This window comes from Cajanus cajan, chromosome 10, assembly GCF_000230855.2.
Source record: "Cajanus cajan strain Asha chromosome 10, NIPB_CcT2T_4, whole genome shotgun sequence".
NCBI lineage: Eukaryota > Viridiplantae > Streptophyta > Magnoliopsida > Fabales > Fabaceae > Cajanus > Cajanus cajan.
This window is the reverse complement of record NC_138526.1, coordinates 39,524,664-39,549,085: the sequence shown is the minus strand read 5'-3', so window position 1 is coordinate 39,549,085 and position 24,422 is coordinate 39,524,664. Positions and strand designations below refer to the sequence as shown.

At 28.5% G+C, this 24,422-nt stretch overlaps 1 protein-coding gene across 1 annotated transcript; it reads left to right on the top strand.

Annotated features, from left to right (window-relative positions):
- The first annotated feature begins 23,787 nt into the window (after window positions 1-23,787).
- On the top strand, window positions 23,788-24,120 carry LOC109806630 (calcium-binding protein KRP1). The gene has a single exon (XM_083064852.1). It carries the CDS (start codon window positions 23,788-23,790, stop codon window positions 24,118-24,120), a length of 333 nt encoding a protein of 110 aa, XP_082920978.1.
- The last annotated feature ends 302 nt before the right edge of the window (window positions 24,121-24,422 follow it).

The following is a 24,422-nucleotide window of genomic DNA, read 5'->3' as shown; positions in this document are numbered from 1 at the left end:
GTTGAGAACCATTATGACGAATGCAAACCATCATTACATAACCGTCACTCCCATTAACACGCCACTTGCACGTTCTCGGGAAATGACCAGTTGTGACACATGGCATCTCGACAGGCAAGCGTACGCGAAGGGTCACGGCCACTTGACGAGCTCGGTCTTAACTCCTCGACCTACGATCTTCGGAGCTCGAGGGGCTAGTGTACCGCCATGCCGAGCTCGAGCAGGACAACCTCGGACATGCGCTGGGCGATCTCGGTCTAGGCGAGATCTACTATCTGATCAGATCGTAACTGATCTCGGGCCCAAGGCCCAACAGAACCCCAATTCACGCCAAGGTATGTGCATTATTTATACAAAACTCACAGTCATACAAACCCTAACTTTAGCATCGAAGTCTCTTTTGCAGGTACCACCCCCATCTTGGAACATCAAGCGTACCAGCGAAGGAGGCTCACCGACCTTACCTAGTGGATCAACTATACCTCAGATCCCCGGCAAGAACAAATTATTTTTTTTTTACTTATAGCGGATTATATATATATATATATATATATATATATATATATATATATATATATATATATATATATATATATATATATAAGAATGAATCTATTTATTTTAGGAGTAAGTCTATCTAAATTTATTTCATTCAATAACTCATATTTTATATTAAATTTTAATGATTTAATTGTTGAATTTAAAATGTTTAATGCATAAATTAAGTCTGTAAATTTATAAAAATTTAAAAATTATTTAATACTTCATTTTATTAATTCAAATCAATATATAAAATAATTCTAAAATTATTTATCAATTTAAATTAATGAATTATTAAACAAAATATTAAATAATTTTTAATATTTAACATGTTTTCTGATTGGTTAGCATTATACAAATTTTAAATTTTATATTGACCGTGCATGGAAGTTATACTTCTACCCTTTCTTTGTATTTTTCTTCCTTTGTGCGTGTTATTAAAAAAACACACATAACTTTTTTAAGTGGTCATCAAGCGATCACTAACGAATTTTTAATTTTTTTTTTCATTATTCACGTATGATTGCATGATCTATATTTATATATTTTATATATGTATATATAAAAGAAATCGAAAGCTCATTCAACTTTAACCGGAGAACATATATGCCAACGTGTTGCAGTAAAGCTTCTGATGAAAAAACTTGCCTCATGCCCAAGAATATCCTAAAAGTTGTACCTCCCAATCGATATGATCAATATTAAAAAGGTAATGTGCATATTTTTATTTTTTTAATTTATATAATGGTTGACTAACTTTTTATCATATATAATTGTGTAACCCAGACATATAATTCTCATTATAATAATAATAATAAGAAGAATTATTCTCGCTCAACTTTAACTAGGAAACATATATGGCCATGTTGCAGTAAAAGGTTCTCATGATAAAAGTTGCCTCGTCATGAAGAATATCCCTAAAAGCTAAAAGTTTAACACCTCCAATTGGGTCTAACGAATATATCCATCAATAAGTTTGAATACAGTACCAAGCATATAATATTTTAATTACTATATTCTAATAATTTTATCTGCGATGATTTTGGAAACGGTAGCACTGTTTGTAAAATATATATATATACACACATGATATGTACTAAAATTTGTAAATTATATATATATATATATATATGTTATTTTTAAGTATCAAACAAAATTAAATGTCTTAAATTTTTTAACAAATTTACCTCAACAAATATTTATTCTAATAATATGATAATAATAATAATTAATTGTACATATAATTAATTATTTAAATAATTTAATTTTCATATTTTTCAAATATATTTTTCAGATAAGGATAAAATACCATGTGGTTGGCAACCTATAATCAATGTGATAAAGATAGATTCTATGAATAAAAGTTTTCAAAGATAATACAAAGTTATTACAATCTTTTTGAAAAGTAGCCAAAAGCACAAACCACACTAATAGGACATTATAGTCCTCTCTAGGGTTTCTCCTCCGTTGCCATGTGTGGTTTATTGCACTCAAATTAAGAATCTTATTGAATGATTCACCAAATCTTACCAAAGCTTTGAGAAAACAAGCATAATTTTCCAGATTCCTCACCTAATGTCTCCTCCAACTCTCTTCATCTGTTACAAGCTTTCCATGCATGAGCCACTCAGTATCTACAAGGCATGCCAGTCCCATGTAATTCATGGAACACTGGATTACTAGAAGAACTAAGAGTGATGGATAGTTATCGAATTAATCTTTTTCAAGATCAAAAGGTCATATAGTGCTGGTTATGCATCAAGATGCATCCACTCTATGAAGAATCTGAAGGATATAGTATGAGTTCATGAAAATTAAAATTGACGTTCAAAAGGTTATGACAAGACAGTGGCCCGGCCCCCCTCAAATTATTTTCTAAATTAATCAAAAGATTGTAGAAAGAGATTTTTTTTTCTGGCATGAACACCCCCAGAACATTTTAGAATTTTCTCCTCTAACTCCGTCACTGCAACAAGATCAATGAAACAAAAAAGTAATTTTATTTTATCGTTAATATGGAAGAGGTATCTTTAAAATTTCATTCGCCAAACTCACATGCCTAATTTTATATCCTACAAGGGAAGAAATAAAATTTTATAATATTCCCCTAAAGGAAAATTATATAAAAATAATAATAATCTGATTTTCTTTTTTATTTTTAAATTTCAAGTTTTCAACATTTTATACCCCTTCCTTAGTTTTTCCTTCTATTCAACTTTCTCCTGACAACAGACAATGGATACTCCTTGCTTTTTTCCTTTTCCCCAAAACACGATATACATGCCGACTGCACAGTACCCCACATATTTGTTTTTATCTTATTTTGAATCTTTTGTTTAAACCTCTTTGAAAATGGATAATGGAGCTCGTTGGATTAATAAAGCCACCTTGCATGGAAAACACTTACTCTCCATGATACGATAATGTTATTAATTCTAGTTCGCTGAAAAGTTTGTGTGCAAAATTTGATTGGAGACAAAAAAAAATTGCAGAGATTTTACTTTTGTGAATAGTGGGGTAGCTAGATCAAGCTTTTCACATATACTAACATGGTGGAGAACAATCATTTATTTGAAGACAAAATCTTTATAGTATTTGTCAAATGGTAGTGTTACGTATTTAAAAGCGTTTAGGAGGGACATATGCAATCGAAGAAGCTGTTATTACACAAACGCACAATTTTACTGGCAATGGAAGCAACATAAAGGAAGATGCAGTGAAGTTTCCACTTGTCTCATGCATACGTCCAAAATTTAAAGCAATACACTGGTTAAGGTTTGTACATTACTATTGCCACCTTTATATATATATATTTGTGATTAATATATTCGAAGCTCTCCTCGTATCAAAGAATATCTATATTTTTTTTTAACGTTATAATATTATATAAAATAATGTCACTCTCAGTCCCTGATTGGCACTTATTAGCCATAAAGTTGGTTTCATCGATTGAAACTCAGTTGGTTCAATAATAGTAAGGAAGACTCTTGCAGTATACAGTGATTTTGTTTTTCAGTGACGGTACTCATGTTTGTTACGAACATGGCAGAGCTTATCTCTTAGGCTTTGTTTGGATTTGAGGATGGAAAATGAGGAGTGAAAAAAGAGGAATTTGAAGGAAAAGTGAGTGAAAAGTGAAGTTGTTTGGATTAAAGAAAAGTGAGTGGAAAGTACAGAGAAAGTTTTTGAAAGTTTGTAAGTGAATTAGTTTATGTGATAGATGAAAATGAATTTTTAATTGATTATTTTGTAAGATTACTATTTTGCCCTTAGGTTAAAAAAGTTTATAATTATTATAATTAAAAGATAAATATAAAAATTTTAACTAAAAAAATAAATATAAAATCTTAATTTAAAAATAATTTAATTTAAATATTTTCTTTAAATTTAAAGATAGATAAAAAAAATTTTAATAGATGAATATGTAATTTACACTTTTACCCTTGAATTAAAAATGAGTATAATATTATTTATTGTAAATAATAATAATTACAATAAAATTATATTAATAGGTATAATTTATTAAAAAAATAATAAATAATGATAATAATAATAATAAATATTAGAAAAATAATGAGAATCATAATAAATAATAATGATACTAATTATAATAAATAATAATAATATTAATAATAATGATAATAATAATAATATTTATAATAATAAATAATAATAACAAAATATATTATGATAATTATATTTTCTAACATTATTTTATCAATGTTTATGAAAGTGTTATTATTTAATTTTATAAACATGTATATTACTTTATTTTTTTATATTTCCACTTTTTGATGTCAATATTTAAATAATAGAATTTTTCTAATATAAAAAAATGTACAATAAAATTTTTGAAAGTTAATTAATAAATTAAAAAAATTGATAAATCATTAACATAAATTAAAATGAAATGAAGATACATTTGTTAATTGTACAAGTTAATTTTTACCAATTAAAAAATTAAGAAATTTTTAACATTACAAATTTGGGGTTGCATTTTATGCCAATTTGGAACGGTTCGTTCTCAACTAGAGTTTTTAAGCCAATTTACTAGTTTGGAACGGCCCGTTCCAATTTGGGAACGGCCTATTCCAGTTTGGGAACGACCCGTTCTAGGATACTAAATTACCATTATTTTAGTAGTTTGGAACGGCCCGTTCTGGGCACGCTTGGAAGCGAAAATATGCCACATAATCGATTATGTATGGCACATAATCGATTATGTACCATGCATAATCGATTATGCCGACCCATAATCGATTATGTGCCACCATAATCGATTATGTATGCCCCATAATCGATTATGGACTGTCATAATCGATTATGCCTCAACATAATCGATTATGTCAGTGCATAATCGATTATGCCAGTCCATAATCGATTATGTGGCATGCATAATCGATTATGCTTCATTCCTACCCTCCCTCATGCATAAAGAAAAATGAAGTTTACCTACAATGACACAATCTCTGCATGCATGGGCTAGGGGTATTATCGAGTTTTCTCAAATCTTACGTGGCTTTCATCTCTTTTCTTCGCAAAAGCGCGAGGACGGCAACGCGACTTCTCCCGCTTTTCTTCACCTTTCTTTCCTCACAAATCAGCAAAAATAAACGTCCACTTTCTTCACTTTTCGTTCGTTGTGAACAGTAAATCAGCGAAAACAAACACTTCCTTAATGGTGGACGTATGTTTAAAGGAAGGAACAGGACGATATCGATGTACAGGCTTTGTTGGTTTGTGAATACTACACCGGAAGTTAAAGAAAAATATAGGACTATTAATTGGAATAACTTTTTATCGTTTCCGTAGAATGATCACGAAAATCATGTGATTCTTGAAATGCTGATATAATTTGGTTAATATAAAAGATTTACGATTAATCTACAAAAGAATGGGTCACGTGGTAAAAAAAATTGAGTTACTGTTAATTTATCCGCGATGTATAGAGATGAGTGTTACATTATAGTATTCACGTTCGTATATAACTTGAATTTGTAATAATTTTACCACTTTTTCACGAACACTTGTGAATTAAGATCTAGAAATTAGTTCGAAATTTTTTCGTAATTTGAGAAAATTTTAAAATATTAGAATTTTATTTTCTTTTTATATTTTAAAAATTACAACATTCTTTCCTTTTCGCTGTCTTTAACACTTGATTTGGAAAGTGTTAAGGAAAAACACCTTTATCGAAAAACTCCCTCTTTTAATAGACAAGAAAACAAAAGAGGAAAGAAAAAAAAAACTTTGGCTAACTCCCAAAAATTCATTATCTTCAATTTAGGGGGAAAAAATAAAAAAGAAAGTATAAAGAAAGTGAAGATGATAAAAATACTATTATATCTCTTATAATTATAATACATACAAACAAAATTATTATTCTACAAAAAGTAATTAAGATTAAATATGCGCAAGTTTTGCTTTTATAAAAGTAATTCTTTTTTATTTATTAAAATTTAAAATTATTATTCATAGTCTCTACTATTATATAATATTTATTAATTACTTGTATGTTTATCATTAAGTGATCAATTTGAAATAATACTCATAATTGTCCATGATATCATTATGTGACACTTCTAAAATAATTTATAGGTTTTTAAAATAAATTTTATTTATTTACTTAAAAATGATTTATTTCCAATAAATGCTTGATATTTTAAATGGATAAAATAAAAAAAAAATTATTATACAGAAATCAAAATTAAAATTTATTTATTTTACATGAACTAAAATAATGATTTTAAATTTTAAAAAAATAAAAAACAATAAAGAAACTTTTTTATAGGAATTAAAATCAAAACTCACTAATTTTACAAGGATTAAAACATATTTAAGCTAAATAATAATTATTTTTTATCTCAAATAATAAAATAAATAATTTTCAAATTTATTTATAGTTTTAAAGCTATTTTAAGTTTTTATTGATGTTTTATTTTTTCTATTAACAATTTTTTATTATGGACAATCACCATAAATAAATAAAACAATTTTATTTTTTAAATGTTTATATTTAATAGAAAATAAACATTTTTAATTTTAATTCAATATTTATTTTTATACATTTTTAGTCTTTTTATTCTTTTTCTAATTAAAAATATTTATGTCATTTAATAAATATGTTTTTATTTCTCTCATTTATTTTATTTTATTTTCCACCATTCCCATCTATAAAAACTACTAAATAATTATTTCACTTCTATTTTGTTTTCTTTTTCACCTTTTCTCTATATTTTTCTGTCGTTAACCAACACGGAAGAAAAATGGTATAGTAGCGGTAGGAAAATGTCGTTTATATGTGTACTACTTTAAGTTCAACTTATTTTATAATATAAAAAAAACACTCATTTTATAATAAATAATTTAACCACTCGTGTTGCATGTTTTCACTTTTTCACACACACACACACACAAAACTAGCTTTAATTATCAGTTTCATATTACATCAAAAAGAAAAGCTATCAGTTTCGTCTTTTCTTGGCCGAATATTCATATTGAATTAAAGGTGACTACTATTATTTTAGCTTTTTCCACCTTAATGATTACTTTTTATTAATTCCACGGATTTATTCCCTTTTCTCACTTCAGGTGTTGAAGATCAAATCAAATCATTGTAAAATTGCTAAGGCAATTTAATAAATAAATAAATAATCGATCAAACCAAACTAAATAGAATATTATACTTATATTAATTTTTCTTTCATACTTGTATTTCAATTATATTACCCTAAGTCACAACTCAAGTTTAATAATAATAATAATAATAATATTATTATTATTATTATTATTATTATTATTATGTGATTTTTATGTGTTAAATATATTTTACTGATGTTAAATTATGAGTTTATGACATTAATTTACATGATTAATTGACTCTAAATGATTTGTAATTTTTTTTCTTACAATGGATATTTAGAGAAAATAATAATGCATGAACTCACTATATAAAATGTCGTTTAATTACAAATTTTTATATACAGCATGGTAATTAATTTCAAAGTCATATCAATGATATAGTTAATTTCTTGGCTGATTGACAATATGAATTTTTTTATATATAGAAATAGCGCATAGTGGTTAAACTCTTGATTTTATGAGAGATTTGAAATGTATTTCTCTTTATAAGGTTTATAAAAATAGTTATAGTATTATGTGTTGTTTTTTTTTTTTTTTTTTTTTTGTTGCTCTAGTGCTTCTAGTTGTGTAAATGTCTCTTTTAAGGTTTGATCCTAACTCAATTAGTTATTGTATTATGTATGTATTGATTTATTTTGTTATTTGTTGCAATATTAAAGATGGTTTTGAAAGCCATATAAAAATAAGTTTTAAACAAAAATTAAAAACCACCAAACTTATCTGCAAAATATTTTTTTTAATGGTTTGGATTAGTTATTACATTAATATCAAACTACACTGAATCACGTATCTTTCAATATATAAATTTAAATAATTTTATTAATTAAACAAGAGTTTATTTAAGTATCATTTTTCAATAAATGTTTATAGTTATTTGTTTTTAATAATAACGCTTTTGATAATTTTTTTCTTATCCTCCTATATTTTTTTTTTTATCATCTCTATGTAAATTAGAATAACTTTTTTTGATAATGGTAGTTTTAAAAATTATTCTTCGATGACGATAGGTTCGAAGAATCATTATAATATTATACAAAAACCATTATACAATCTGATATTATTAACTAACTTGATCTCAAAGTGATGAGTTTTGTGGATCATATAGGTTTGAACATTTATCTCCATCCATTAAAGTTATAACGTACAGCTCAAAGTACTGGGTGGGAGAGAGATAAGGTACCAATTCTACACCTTAGACTTACACTTCATTGCTATCTAATCTACCATAAGATACATGTGTACTTTAGCAAGTGTGATAATCGGATGATTTGGATCATTTTTGTTTGGTTATAATGAATGATAAAACAACAACATTATAACATATCCTGATATATAATTTTAGCAAGGTGATAATGAATGATGTCACATCCTATAACTTATATTTCATAACATATAAATAATATAAAACTAAATAATTTTAATATAATAAATAAATTCAAGATTTATACATTAATCCGTCTGGCCGCCACACAGCAAACAACACCAGGCAGAATAGAACATACATATAAAAAAAATAGAATTTATACACATATGTCAAGCTTGGAGCTCAAAATCACTATCCAAAATACATCCAAATAGCCAAACTAGTGGCCAAAACAACAAAAACATCAACTCCATCTGCCAGCTGCAGACCTGCCTCCATACACCAACACTATCCCTGCTCTGCTCCCATACATAGTATGATCATTGCAATCCAAATCACATGGAAACAACAAGGGTAAGCTAGTGAAAAGAATCAGCATATGTATATATAAATACAGAAATTATAAACAGCTACAACTTATCAACACATCATCTAGTTCAGCAAAATCAGCACACAACACATCAATATACAGCTCACATCATTCAGCAGAATCAACATTTAAACAAACAATGCGTCGTCACGCATATCAGCTCGGAGATCTCCTACAACAACTCAGTCTTACGGCCTACAACAGCTCAGTCTTACGGCCTACAACAGCTCAGCCTTACAGCCTACAACAGCTCAGCCTTACGGCTTACAACAATTTATATCAGCATTCAATACAGCACAACATAGAAGCAATAATAGCATACAACATACGACACAACTCAACTTTTACAACAATACAGCATACGCATCATAATTCAACATGAACATCTCACAGCACAGCACAATCATCACTCAACTCAAGAACATTCATCATTAACAACTTAAATTAGCATATATCAACATATATCAACATGTATCAGCATATACCAGCATATAAAGAAAGAACACATCCGCGCCCGGCGCAAGAGTACTCGCGTCCGGCGTGGACCAACCAGAGAGCTCCAAAGCTCAAACGCGCCCGGCGCAATACCAATTGCGCCCAGAGACTCCAAGGAGTCTCACGCGCCTGGCGTACCAAACTCGTGCTCGGTGCAGGGAAGGCAGAGACCTCCCTAAGGTCTCACGCCCGGTGCAATACCAATTGTGCCCGGCGCCACCCCTGGCAGAGACTCATAGGGAGTCTCCACGCCCGGTGAGACAGAGTCACGCCCGGCGCCATGCCAGAAACCCAAAATGCTAAGTCACTAACTGATATCACGCCCAGTGCGGTCCAACCACGCCCGGCGTGAGCCTTCCAGGGGCTTCCATTCTCAAGCTCGCCCGGCGCACACAACCTTGTGCCCTGCGGGTTTGCCCAATAGAGCCCTCTGATAGTCACGCGCCCGACGCTAAGAACTGCACCCGACACCCTACCAAGTAGTAACTCTCCAAGTTCAAAATTTTCCATCAAAACCTGCACAAACAACCAATCCAAGCACATGCAAACCATCCAAAACTCCACATTTTCACCAAACAGCTCAAAAATCCCTTCTTTTTCAACATGCAACCACAAATCATCAAAAATCCCAAATTTTCACCAAAACCCCGAAAAACCCGAAAACACATTTTTCATCAAATCAGCACCTCAATCATCCAACATCAAACAACTCATGAGTTTCTAAACTCATTCCCAAACAACCAGCACAAATCTAGCTTCCCTTACCTCGGTGGAGAAAATTACGAGCTCTAGGAAGAGAAGAATGGAAGAAAAGAATAAAAGAAAGCTCCGCGCCCACAGCTAGCCTCCAACACCACTACTCAACACCTTGAGAGAACAAGGAAAAGAAGGAAAATCGAAAGAGAGGAACGGATTGAGAGAATGCAAGTGAGGGAGATGAGAAAAGAGAGAAAAATGGGCTGCGAGGTCTCACATTTAACATGAAAGTCTTTAAGAGCAAATTTTACTTTCGACTTCGACAATGTCCAACACGTTCTAAGCGGTGTTTGATGTCACATTAGAACCAATATATATAAGAAAAATACATTTTACAAGTTGTAATATTCTGAAATTCTTCATACAATATTATAAATTCCCTTATCATTGCCTTATTCTTAAAATTATATTTTTAAAATTTTTAATTACCATATTTAAAATAAATAGATAAATACATATGTGTATTTTTTTTATCTATTATAATTTCTTTTATTTCCAACAAATTAAAATGGAAGTATTTAGTATTCAATTTTATTATAACTTGGTTTCTTTCAAAAATAATATTATGATATATATATATATATATATATATTTAAAATTTCAAATGGTTAATATAAGTAAATTTTTATACATATAAACATTATGAAAGGGTAAAAAAAAAGATTTATTATTATTATTTTTTTAAAATTATTATTTTATTATTTAAAAAAAATGAAAAAAAAAATATCCAGCAAGAATCTACGGCTGTTGTACCAACACCTTATCACCTTATCCTATAATTATTAACCTTATCTCTAAGTAACTAAGTAAGAAATGGAACCTAAAAATTAAACCAAATGAGCAAATTTTCCATTCAATGCTAACCATGTCATCATTACCACCCTTTTATAAATAGCTTCACATGCATGCAATTGAGGACACAAGCTCACGGAGAGTGAAAAATAAAAAGGAAGAGAAGAGAGAAAGAGAGAAAGAAAGAGAGAAAGAGAGAGAGAGAATAGTGAATAGGAAGAGGATAGTTAAATTTTGACGCAGTTAATTCTTGTTAAGTCTACATTCTAAGGTAAGGGGGAGGAGAACTTTATCTCTTTAAAACTTTATATATTAGTATATCTATATATTTATGTTATTTTTTATGTGTATTTATTTAGTGGGGTGTCCCTAACCTCATTTATTTGCTTAACCTATGATTATTTTTATCCATAATAATTATTAAGGTGTTCATCTTTTATATTGTTTAATTATTTTATAATGATTGGCATTTTATTTATATCATTGGTATTCTTAATATATTCTTTTTACATAGATATATTTATTGTAAATATATTTATAAGCAACTATGTTATAGTTGTGATATCTTGGACTCGTTTGTTGTTATTTCTTCACGTATTTATGAAGATAAATATTGTTCTATGGCCATAGAAGATAAAGTTTGACTTATTTGTAGCTGGAGGTTTGACCTTGGGGATTTAAATGAGTAAGGAATGAAGGTGAACTATTATCTTGTTGGTTAAGGTGAAATATCCTTTTGTTGGTTGATATTATGATGATGCTCATTTATCCTGACTAGTCACTACAAGTATAATTCAAATTTTATTGTAACATGAAAATCTAATATATGATCTGTATATATATTTATATATATATATATATATGTTTAATATTGATTATAAATAATTCCGTACATTCTTTTGAATTATTGTATTTATTGGATATATTGTTCTTACTCCTCGTTTTTCTTTGTTTTTCTTTTTAAATTAAATATATTACAAAATAGATGGATCTACTTGGGATTCCAGATCATTTTGCAGTGGTTATTACTGCTGTTTTCCTTGGAAGAAATTGGAATGTAGAGACTATTTGATGGATCTAATTTATTTCAGTTGTAAATTTATTTTCATTATATCAATGTAAATATTGTAATAGAAGTGGAAGAAAGAAATAATGTGTAAAATAGTACATTATTGTAAATATTATTTGTAAAAATATTATTATCACGTATAATATTATTAATAATACTCTTTTATTTTTTTAATATATATATATATATATATATACACGTATAATATTGGAAATTATAAAACGGGCGTTACATTAAGTGGTATCAGAGCAGGTTGATCCAACCGACTGTGAGTTATGAGTTTACTATGCTTATTTGGTAGATAAAGTCTATAGTTGCAGCGATTGAATCTAAGGAGGTTGTGTGTTGAGAATTGAAGTTTTGAATGTTCTTAATGAAAGGCCAAAGTGTGCATCTTCGTTATTTTTATTACATGATTTGGAAGGTATAAATTATTCCTAACTAGGAGGCACTGCCACCTTTACTGGAATTAATTTATATTTCCTTTATTACTTTTTAATTTTTTTATATATGGTTTCTTGAGTTTTGATGCTTACATGTTGATTTTTATGGGTTAGGTTGTATGATGATTTTATTTTAGTTTCTAAGTTCTCTGTGCTGAATATGTGAGTTGTTTTGGTTTAGAATTGTAGGAAGAAGCTTAAATAATGGTTTGGAAGTGTTTTAAGGTATTTTTGTGGCCTTAGACTTTGGTGCGCTCTTTTATTGATCAGTGCAGGGAACGTTTTAGCTACAGTTTTGTTGCGCCAGCACAAGTATTATATTGACAGAATTGAATTTTATGATCTTCATAAAAGTTGTAGTCTTGGATATTATCATTCTAAGGGCACCAAAATCAGGTACGATGGAGATCTAGAACTTTCGTTATGAATATTTTAGTGAGCAAAGGTCTAGCTGTTAGCGCTAATTATATCTATTACAGTTTTGAAATTTTTAGCTAAGTATATGAACATTCTAGAATTTCAAGTCTTCATAAGAGTGGTAGCTTATTCTCTTAGATTTCTTTTGGTGATAGGTTTGAGATCATTTGGATGAATATAACTCTCTGTATATCATTTTCTTTGATAGTTGTTGAAGGGATATATATATGCTATCATGATGTTTGTGAGTTATTAGGCAATGCAAGGATAAAATCATATTTTGTTATGATGTTTTAAGGTGTTGTCTCGTGGATCAAAAGTTTCTTTAAGGTTGTATGATTCTATGTGGTAAAGGTTGTTCATGTACATGATATATGGTGTAAACGGTGATTGATTCGTACATGCTTAGGGAAGATATATATGAAAGTTTAAGTAGGTATTCTAATATGATTTGATATGCATGTATGTTGATATGAGGAAAGATGACCTTATGGATCAATTAGTGGGTGTTTGTGTATTTAGTAAGATTGACCTTAGGATGTGATATCATTATATTGGAGTTGGGGGTGAAAATATATCCAAGATGACTTTATACTAAGTTATCTAAGTGTGATTCTTGAGGTGAGTTTTCTAGGTCCTATAATTTCTAGTGGAGATATAATGTAGATCTATCTATGGTAGAAGTTGTGCTTAAGTAGGAGATACCAAAGTTAGTTAGTGTGGATATAAGTTTTCTTGAATTAACTTATTGTTATAGGAGATTTATTGAGGAAATTTCTAAAATAACATTACATTTGACTGGATTAACCAGGAAGATAGAGTTGCCTTTAGGAATAGTAAGTGTAAAAGTAGTTTTCAAACTCTTAAAGAAAAATTGGCTAGTGTTAATATTGCTGGACTCTAGTAATTTTTATGTGGTATATAATGATGCTTCAAAGACGGGTTTGGGTGGATTGTTGATGCAAGAAGGAAAGGTAGTAGTTTATGTTTCTAGGCATCTAGGTAATGGAAAATTCATGAAAAGAATTACCTTACCCATGACCTTGAGTTAGAGGTTGTAATATTTACACTTAAGATTTTGAAGACATTACTGGTATGATTCTAAGCTTGAGGTATTTAGTGATCATAAGGGTCTTAAATATTTGTTTGACCCAAAGGAGTTGAATATGAGACAGAAGAAATAGTTGGAATTTGTTAAGGACTAGGATTTTAATCTTAGTTGTTATCTGGGTAAATCTAATGTGGTGGTCGATGCTTTAAGTAGGAAACTTCTATATTTATCTTCCTTTGTAGTTAAAGAGATGTATCTTTTGGTTTAAATTAGGAATTTAAGTTTGACTTGTGAAATTAATCCTAGTAGTATAAAACTAGGTATGACTCGAGTAACAAATGGATTGTTGAAGGAAAATGGAAAAACATAATTAGTTAATTCATTTTGGTGATAAGACTTGGAGACCGAGTATGAGTATATAGTGAACTTACACTTAGGCGCTTAATCCTTGGAGAGAGTCATCAAAGTAAATGACCATTCACATATCATCTTTGAGGATTTAAGGGTTGGATTTGATTGAGGAGGTTAGAGACTTAAGTGTGATGTGTGAGCTCACCCTTAGGAACATCGAATTGAGTATGTTGAAAGGACTAATAGATTAATGGATGAGATTAGAGAACCTTAGGAGTTAGATCCTTTCTTAGTGAATCAGGTAGAAAGGATTGGTAGGGGTATAAATAGCTCTTTAAGAGTGGAAGTTGATGGTGTTTTGGGATTTAAGGATAGAATCTTTGTGCCTAGTAATCTCGAATTAAGGAAGATGATCTTAGAGAAAGAACATAAGAGTACTTTTAATATTCATTTAGAAGCCACTAAGATGTATCAGAGTAGCGCAGCGGAAGCATGGTGGCCTAAGGTGAAGAGAGGAGTAGAGGAATTTTTGTACTCATGTGTAGTATGACAGAAGTCTAAGGTAGAACACTAGAAGTCTTTAAGATTTTTACAACTTTTAAACGCCCCATTTTGGAAGTAAGATGGTGTATAGATAGACCTTAATGGTAGTTTTATCTAGAGTTGCTTAAGAAATTTGACTCTATTTGGATTATAGTGGATAGACCCACCAAGTTTGCTCATCTTATACTTATTAACATTAGACATTCCTTGGAGAGATTGATAGAGTTGTACATCAATAAGGTAGTGAGTTTACATGGAATTAGAAAGCAAGATGCGAGGAGTCTACCCATTTCTGTTTTCTGGAAAATTTCGAGGACGAAATTTTTGTAAGTGGGGAAGAATTGTAATATTCTGAAATTCTTCATACAATATTATAAATTCCCTTATCATTGCCTTATTCTTAAAATTATATTTTTAAAATTTTTAATTACCATATTTAAAATAAATAGATAAATACATATGTGTATTTTTTTTTATCTATTATAATTTCTTTTATTTCCAACAAATTAAAATGGAAGTATTTAGTATTCAGTTTTATTATAACTTGGTTTCTTTCAAAAATAATATTATGATATATATATATATATATATATATTTAAAATTTCAAATGGTTAATATAAGTAAATTTTTATACATATAAACATTATGACTAGTCACTACAAGTATAATTCAAATTTTATTGTAACATGAAAATCTAATATATGATCTGTATATATATTTATATATATATATATATATATATATGTTTAATATTGATTATAAATAGTTTTGTACATTCTTTTGAATTATTGTATTTATTGGATATTGTTCTTACTCCTCGTTTTTCTTTGTTTTTCTTTTTAAATTAAATATATTACAAAATATATAGATGGATCTACTTGGGATTCCAGATCATTTTGCAGTAGTTATTGTTGCTGTTTTCCTTGGAAGAAATTGGAATGTAGAGATTATTTGATGGATCTATTTTATTTCAGTTGTAAATTTATTTTCATTATCAATGTAAATATTGTAATAGAAGTGGTAGAAAGAAATAATGTGTAAAATAGTACATTATTGTAAATATTATTTGTAAAAATATTATTATCACGTATAATATTATTAATAATACACTTTTATTTTTTAATATATATATATATATATATATATATATATATATACATGTATAATATTGGAAATTATAAAACAGGCGTTACACAAGTTATGCGTCAAATCACCAAAATTTACAATCTAGTTGCTAGAAGTGTTTTATAACATACAATTAACGTTCTATATCACTCAATTAATACATACAACCAATATCTTTACACAACTATCACAACAAGTTCACTTAAGGTTTTTCATGAGAATCCATATAGGCCTCAGATCATACAATTATGATCTAAAATATATACAATTGTTCATACATTCAAACAATTCATATCATTAGAAACATGTAAAAAGAATAAGAGACATAACATACGCATTTAGGAAAAATTCCTCATACGTAGGCATACAATAGAGACCACATTGGGAGCCAATTTTGCTTCTCAACATACATTGCTATGCTAAAAGTGATATTTCTTACTCTCCCTTTCCTTGTTGAACAAAGAAAGATGGATGATCGATTCTGGAATGATTCCTTCCTTACTCCTGTTCTCCTAGCTCTGAGAGTAAAAAGAAGAACATATGTAAAAAGAGAAGATGCATAACAATTAATTAAAACTCTTTTTTTTTTAATTTAACCTTTTCTTTAACCATTTTTCAGCTAAAATACATAACCTTAATTACTAATTCTCTCATCTCTTAATTAATTTAAAAAATATTAAAATAAAACCTTAATTAAAATATCTTATATTATAATTTAAAGCATATCAAATAATTAAAATAAATATAATCACCTTTTATTAAATAAAGTAAAAACATTAAAGTTATTAATTAAATACTAATATTATAATTTATATAATAAAAAATGGAGTGTTACACGTGGTGACAATCGAATGATTTAGATCAATTTTGAGTTTGATTATAATGAATCATAAAACGACAACATTAATTAATTCATTTATGCTATGTTAAAATTTTAATTTGTTGGGGAAAAGTCAACCCGTACATAAATTATTAATTAAAACCGTTCAACTTATACATCAGCCATTTTATTTTGTAGGTGGGATATATGGCCTATTCATTTAAAGTATTTTATATTTTAAAACTTCATTTTTAAATAATTTTATAATTCAATAGATTTTTTTTACAGTGACCACATATTTTAAACTTAACATCTCGTTCATACCACAACTTTTCGATTCTTATAATTCAAATAATTTACTAGATTGAGATAACAGTGTTAGTTGTTATACATATAAAAAAAATATATTATAATTTGTGAGTTTTTCCTCAAATTTTACATAAATATTTAAAAACAAAATAAGATAACTTTTTTCATAATTAGTTGCACTTGGCATTGCGTAGCATGCAGCCGACAGCTATTGTCCTGGTAAACAGCTTAAGAAACAAGTATCGGTTCACATTAAGGAGAAAAATTCAAAACATTTAGCCCCTGTTCGCTTCTATGGAAAGATTATTTATGGAGATGGAAAGTGATGTATGGAACGTGTTTATTTCGAGTGAAATATGAAGAAAGAAAAACGGGAAAAGGCGGGAGAGCTGTACGGAGGGTTCTTCGATAAATCATGGAGAAAAGCGGAGAAAACCACGTTGGCAAGGATAGAAAGACGTGGTTGCCCTTCTGAAAATGCAGTTGTCCATCACGTGCAACATGTGATTTCTGCGTCTTTTGCATGCATGCATAGATTCGTCCTACGATACAGGTTAACGGGGCCATTTACTAGGGCATAATCAATTATGTTCAGGTACATAATCGATTATGCTTCACCATTCACTGGGGCATAATCGATTATGTCCAAGTACGTAATCGATTATGCTTCAAATAAATTAAAACAACCCAGTAGTCCAACAATTAGGATTATTGCCTTTCAAGCTATAGACCTGGGTTCGACTCCTGGCAAAAGCTTTTTCTTTTAGAATTTTTCTTAATTTTTAAAATAATATATACATGTGTCTCTATTTAATATTTAAATAAAAATTATCTTATATTATATATATATATATAATATTTAAATCATAAAAAATATTTTTTTCAATATTTTAAATATAGTCAAAATATCAATTAAATTATTAAAATAATAATATTATTTATTTGTATTATAAAATTGCTAATAATAAAATTAAAAAAGAATCTTAAATTAATTTTACCATTAAATTTAAAGCAAATATTTAAATTAAATTATTTTTAAATTAAGATTTTATATTTATTTTTTTAGTTAAAATTTTTATATTTATCTTTTAATTATAATAATTATAAACTTTTTTTAACCTAAGGGCAAAATAGTAATCTTACAAAATCATCAATTAAAAAATTCATTTTTATCTATCACATCAATCAATTCACTCACAAATTTTCTCTACACTTTCCACTCACTTTCCCTTAGGTAGTGTTTGTTTCCGGGAGAGTACTGTTCACAAGCAAAGAAAGGCGTGGAAAGATACCGTTTGTTTCTGCTGATTTGGAACGAAGGAAAGGCGAAGAAAAGCGAGGGGAAGCACTGTTGCTCTCCTCGCACAAAAGGGAAGAAAGGAGGTGAAAGACACGTAGGATTTGTGAAAATCCGAAAATACCCCTCTCATGCATGTGCCATGCAGTAGAGAATCTCTGGCATTTCACGGACCGTCCTTGTCTCATGCATGCATACTGGCAGGAATCTCTGCCATTGTTGACTAATTATTGAAGGAGCTTTGTCGTTGCGTTTGAAATAATAATATAAGAGGAATCTCTGCCATTGTTGACTAATTATTGGTATGTCTTCACAGAATTTCCGTTGAGTAATTTCGGTTGGTGTTGTTCAAGTTCTTCACGGGCTGTTACGTGGCTGGTGCGTCGCTGGTGCGTGGCTGGTGCGTGGCTGGTGGTGGCTGGTGGTGGCTGGTCGTGAGTGATTGCGGAAGAGCTCCTACATTGAAGATTAGTTTTGATGTCATTTAATATATATGAAGGACCATAATCGATTATGGTTGGTTACATAATCGATTATGGCCTTCCATAATCGATTATGGGTGAGGCATAATCGATTATGCAAGGCCATAATCGATTATGTGCCAAGCATAATCGATTATGCAGGGTGTTTTCGCTGACAGTGGAATCCGGAACGGCCCCGGAACGGCCCGTTCCAAAATACATTTTATGAGGAAAACGCGAAATCAGAACGGGCCGTTCCACTTTTGAAACGGGCCGTTCCACATTCCCCAGAACGTCCCGTTCCGGTATGAGAACGGGCCGTTCTGGTTATGTGAAAGAGCCATGCAAAATGCGTCCAGAACGGCCCGTTCCGGACCCGTTCTGGGCACATTAATTTATTAATTGATCCGTATATATATATATATATAATATTTAATATATAATACCTTAAATAATTATATTAAATATTAATATTATATATATATAAATTAAATTTTAATATTAAATAATTATATTTAATTTATATATAATTAATATTTAATATATAATACCTTAAATAATTATATTAAATATTAATATTATATATATATAAATTAAATATTAATATTAAATAATTATATTTAATTTTTATATATATATATATTAATATTTAATATATAATACCTTAAATAATTATATTAAATATTAATAGTATATATATATATAAATTAAATATTAATATTAAATAATTATATTTAATTTATATATAATTAATATTTAATATATAATACCTTAAATAATTATATTAATTATTAATATTATATATATATATATATAAATTAAATATTAATATTAAATAATTATATCTAATTTATATATATATATTAATATTTAATATATAATACCTTAAATAATTATATTAAATATTAATATTATTATTTATTATAATTAGTATCATTATTATTTATTATGATTCTTATTATTTTTCTAATATTTATTATTATTCTTATCATTATTTATTATTTTTTTAATAAATTATATCTATTAATATAATTTTATTGTTATTATTATTAATTATAATAAATAATATTTTACTCATTTCTAATCCAAGGGTAAAAGTGTAAATTATATATTCATCTCTTAAATTTTTAATTTTTATCTATCATTAAATTTAAAGCAAATATTTAAATTAATTTATTTTTAAATTAATTTTTTATAATTTTTTAGTTAAAATTTATATATTTATCTTTTAATTATAATAATTATAAACTTTTTTTTAACCTAAGGGCAAAATAGTAATCTTTCACAATTATCAATTAAAAAATTTATTTTTATCTATCACATCAATCAATTCATTCACAAACTTTCACAAACTTTCTCTACACTTTCCACTCACTTTCTCTTAATCCAAACAACCTCATTTTCCACTCACTTTCCATTCAAATCCCTCCTTTTCCACTCCCCCTTTTCCATCTTCAAATCCAAACAAAGCCTTAGGCTTTGTTTGGATTTGAGGATGGAAAATGGGGAGTGGAAAAGAAGAGATTTGAAGGGAAAGTGAGTGGAAAGTGAGTGGAAAGTGAGGTTGTTTGGATTAAGGGAAAGCGAGTGGAAAGTGTAGAGAAAGTTTGTGAAAGTTTGTGAGTGAATTGATTGATGTGATAGATAAAAATAAATTTTTTAATTGATAATTATGTAAGATTACTATTTTGCCCTTTGGTTAAAAAAAGGTTTTTAATTATTATAATTAAAAGATAAATATATAAATTTTACCTAAAAAAATTATAAAATATTAATTTAAAAATAATTTAATTTAAATATTTGCTTTAAATTTAATGATAGATAAAAATTAAAAATTTAATAGATGAATATATAATTTACACTTTTACCGTTGGATTAAAAATGAGTATAATATTATTTATTTTAAATAATAATAATTGCAATAAAATTATATTAATAGGTATAATTTATTAAAAAAATAATAAATAATAATAAGAATAATAATAAATATTAGAAAAATGATAAGAATCATAATAAATAATAATGATACTAATTATAATAAATAATAATAAAAATAAAAATAATAATATTTATAATAATAAATAATAATAACAAAATATAACAAAATTTGATACCCAGAACGGGCCGTTCTCAGACCAGAACGGGCCGTTCTCAGACCAGAACGGGCCGTTCTCAGACCAGAACGGGCCGTTCTGGGGTTACAAATTAACCCACAACGTCCATCTTTGAAATGGCTCGTTCCAAAACTGGAACGGCCCGTTCGGAGTTCGCATTTTCCACATAAAATTTATTTTTGGAACGGGCCGTTCTGGATTCCACTGGAAGCGAAAATACTCTAGCATAATCGATTATGTTTGGCCACATAATCGATTATGGCCTTGCATAATCGATTATGTTTAGCCATAATCGATTATGCAAGGCCATAATCGATTATGTGGCCAACCATAATCAATTATGCTTCCTTCGTATAATCGATTATGCATGCATGGTACAGGGCATTTTCGGGTTTTCACAAATCCTACGTGGCTTTCTTCTCCTTTCTTCGCTTTTGTGCGAGGATAGCAACAGTGCTTCTCCTCCCTTTTCTTTGCTTTTCCTTCGTTGCAAATCACCGGAAACAAACACACACTTTCCTCGCCTTTCGTTGCTCGTAAACAGTACATCACCCGAAACAAACACTACCTTAATCCAAACAACCTCACTTTTCACTCACTTTCCCTTCAAATCCTTCTTTTTCCACTTTCCCTTTTCCATCCTCAAATCCAAACAAAGGCTTAAAGTGCATGTTTGTGAAGTATAAAAAAAAATAAAATAAATAAAAAATATGAGTTATGTTGATTATATATGTACATGTCTTTGTAACATTAACTGTATAGTATAGGGATCAAAATCTTCTGTTTCCGACTCCTGTCCCCAAATCCTGTATCTCCAATCACAAAACGCCATCACATAATTATTTTTAATTTTAATTTTAATTTTTAAAAAGTGTAACTGTGAAGAAGCACATGCGGCGTCACATCAGATAAAACACAAATGTGGAACCTTCTCATTAAATGGGTAGAGGCTATATGCATAGTGGTGAATACTCACATAGTATACGTTATCAATAATAATGCGTACATTTGAGATGGTTACAAAAAAAAGCTGGCGCACCTTCCACGAAGGAGAACAACATCTCAGTGAAAAAGAAAGCATTTGTTGCAATAATAAAAGCTCTCATAAGTTCCAAAACTGAAACATTCACATCATATTTATTGACCTGCCACTTGTCATCATTATTTTCACACCCTTCCTCTTTAAACAGACTAGTACTACCATACTTCTTTTAACAGTAAACCAAATTATTGCCCCCAAATTTACCCACACAACAATAGATATATATATAAATCTTCTTCATCATAATTTTATTTTTTAATTCATTACTCTCTCCTTTTGTAACACAAGAATACATATTTTTAGACAATAATTTTAATTTTTTTTATTATACCTTCTTTATTTTTACTTCATAATAAATGTATATTAGTTATCATATAAATTAATTAAAAAGCAAATAAAATATAAAATATAATTGATTATATAATAATTAATGTGGTCTAAAAATTTGAAATTGATAAATAAATATAAACAAAGTTTTATTAAAAATCCGACAAACAAAAAAGAATGAAAAGAATATTTCTGTCTGTGTACTAATTTAAATGTATGAGATCATATCAATAATTATTATTAATTGTATTCTTATGTCACCTAATATATAATTCTTAAATAATAATAAATTATTATTTTAACATTATAGAGATATCAGGATAAAATAAAATAAATTGTAAATAACACAAACATTATAAATAAAAATATATTTATATATTAATATAAAAATTAATCTCCATATATTGTCAATATGCTTTTTTATATTATCAATTAATATTTAGATATACCTCTTGAAATAATTATTATAAAAAGAATATCATATATATATACAACAATCTATAATTATATAACAATATAAAAAAAATTGTACCGATAATTTATACATATTCTAATTAAATTAATGTGTTCTTAGTTTAAGCAGAGATATAAAAAGGAATAATATTTTGTAGACATGAAAAACTACTCTTCCTCGTGAGAAAAATAGGCATAGGGGAGGGAAAAAGTAATTATAAGCGGTAGGTAAGTGGTAACAGTATGGAAGGGAAAGTACACAACCAGACGTGAGAATGAACCAGTTCGAAATTCTTTCAACTTGTTAGTTGATCCTTTTTTTTTTTAAATATAATTTTTTATATTTAAAGTTTTATACACTCCTTAAAAAATATTTAATTTTAATATATTATATCCAAAATATTCTCATTTATTGTTTCTTTAAAAAAAAACATCTAGAAATAAAAATAGCAATTTGTTAAATAAAAACATGTAAAAATAATGTTAATCAACTAATATTACTTAAAACGTGAAAAACATCTAACATTTTTTATATAATAGAGAAAACCCATATAAAACATCATTAGTACTTTGAATTTGAGTAATAAATGTACAATTATAATAAATATACTTTGAGAAAGTTTCAAAAATCATTTATAGTACATTTTTTTTTTCTTTTTTGTACTAGCTAGTGTTTTAATAATGCTTTATCTTAGACTAATTAATTAGAAGGTAAATAAAGTCTGATAGATTATTTTGGCAAGAATCAATCTTGGTACTACAAGGAAAGATTCATGAATAGAAGGTATAATAATATTAAAATTTAAAAACCCCATATCTTAATTGGCTGTTTGTGATTATTCATCATATATAAACAGAAGACCCTTCTGAGACAAGCTACCAATATCATTCCTCAGCAGAATCAGAGAGAGAGAGAGAGAGAGAGAGTGAGGAACAATATTAAGAAGAAGGACAACAACAAAGTGTTCTAAAAAGCATAGCCGATCGAAAGAGAGGTTCCTAGGGAAATGGAACTGGACCATGTTATGGACTTCGAGGACTATTTCCCTTCAATGATTGCACGCTTAGGAGCAGAAGGGTTCATCGGAGAGCTTTGCAGTGGCTTCCGTTTGCTGATGGACGTGAACAAGGGTCTCATCACGTTCGAGAGCTTGAAGTTGAACTGTTACTTGCTCGGTTTGGACGTTAGGGACGACGAGCTCGCATGCATGCTAATGGAGGGTGATTTGGATGGAGATGGTGCTCTCAGCCAAATGGAGTTTTGCATTCTCATGTTCAGGCTCAGTCCATGCTTGATGGACACACCCAAAATGCCTTCGGAGAATCCCATCTTCATCTAATGATGTGTACAATTTTACTCTAATTCTCTAAATGCTGCATCCTCTACGCCTTCTCTTACTCAATTCAGTAACATTTTCGTTTGGATGAGAGAATTAATTAGTGTATCTTGTTGTAAGTTGTAACCTTCTTTTGTTTTTGTAATTTTAAGGTTTCTCAAGAAATAATAAAAAATAAAATAAAAAAAGTTAACAAAAAATTAAAGAGGCCTCTGTGTAGTGTATTTTCTCTCTCTCTATTTCAGTGTAATGATTGGCCTCATGTGCATTATTATGACCTAATGGTGTCATGCACTGTTGTCGAA

Excerpts from the sequence above, each read along its gene's own strand:
- LOC109806630 (XM_083064852.1), top strand. The coding sequence starts at position 23,788 with ATGGAACTGGACCATGTTATGGACTTCGAGGACTATTTCCCTTCAATG.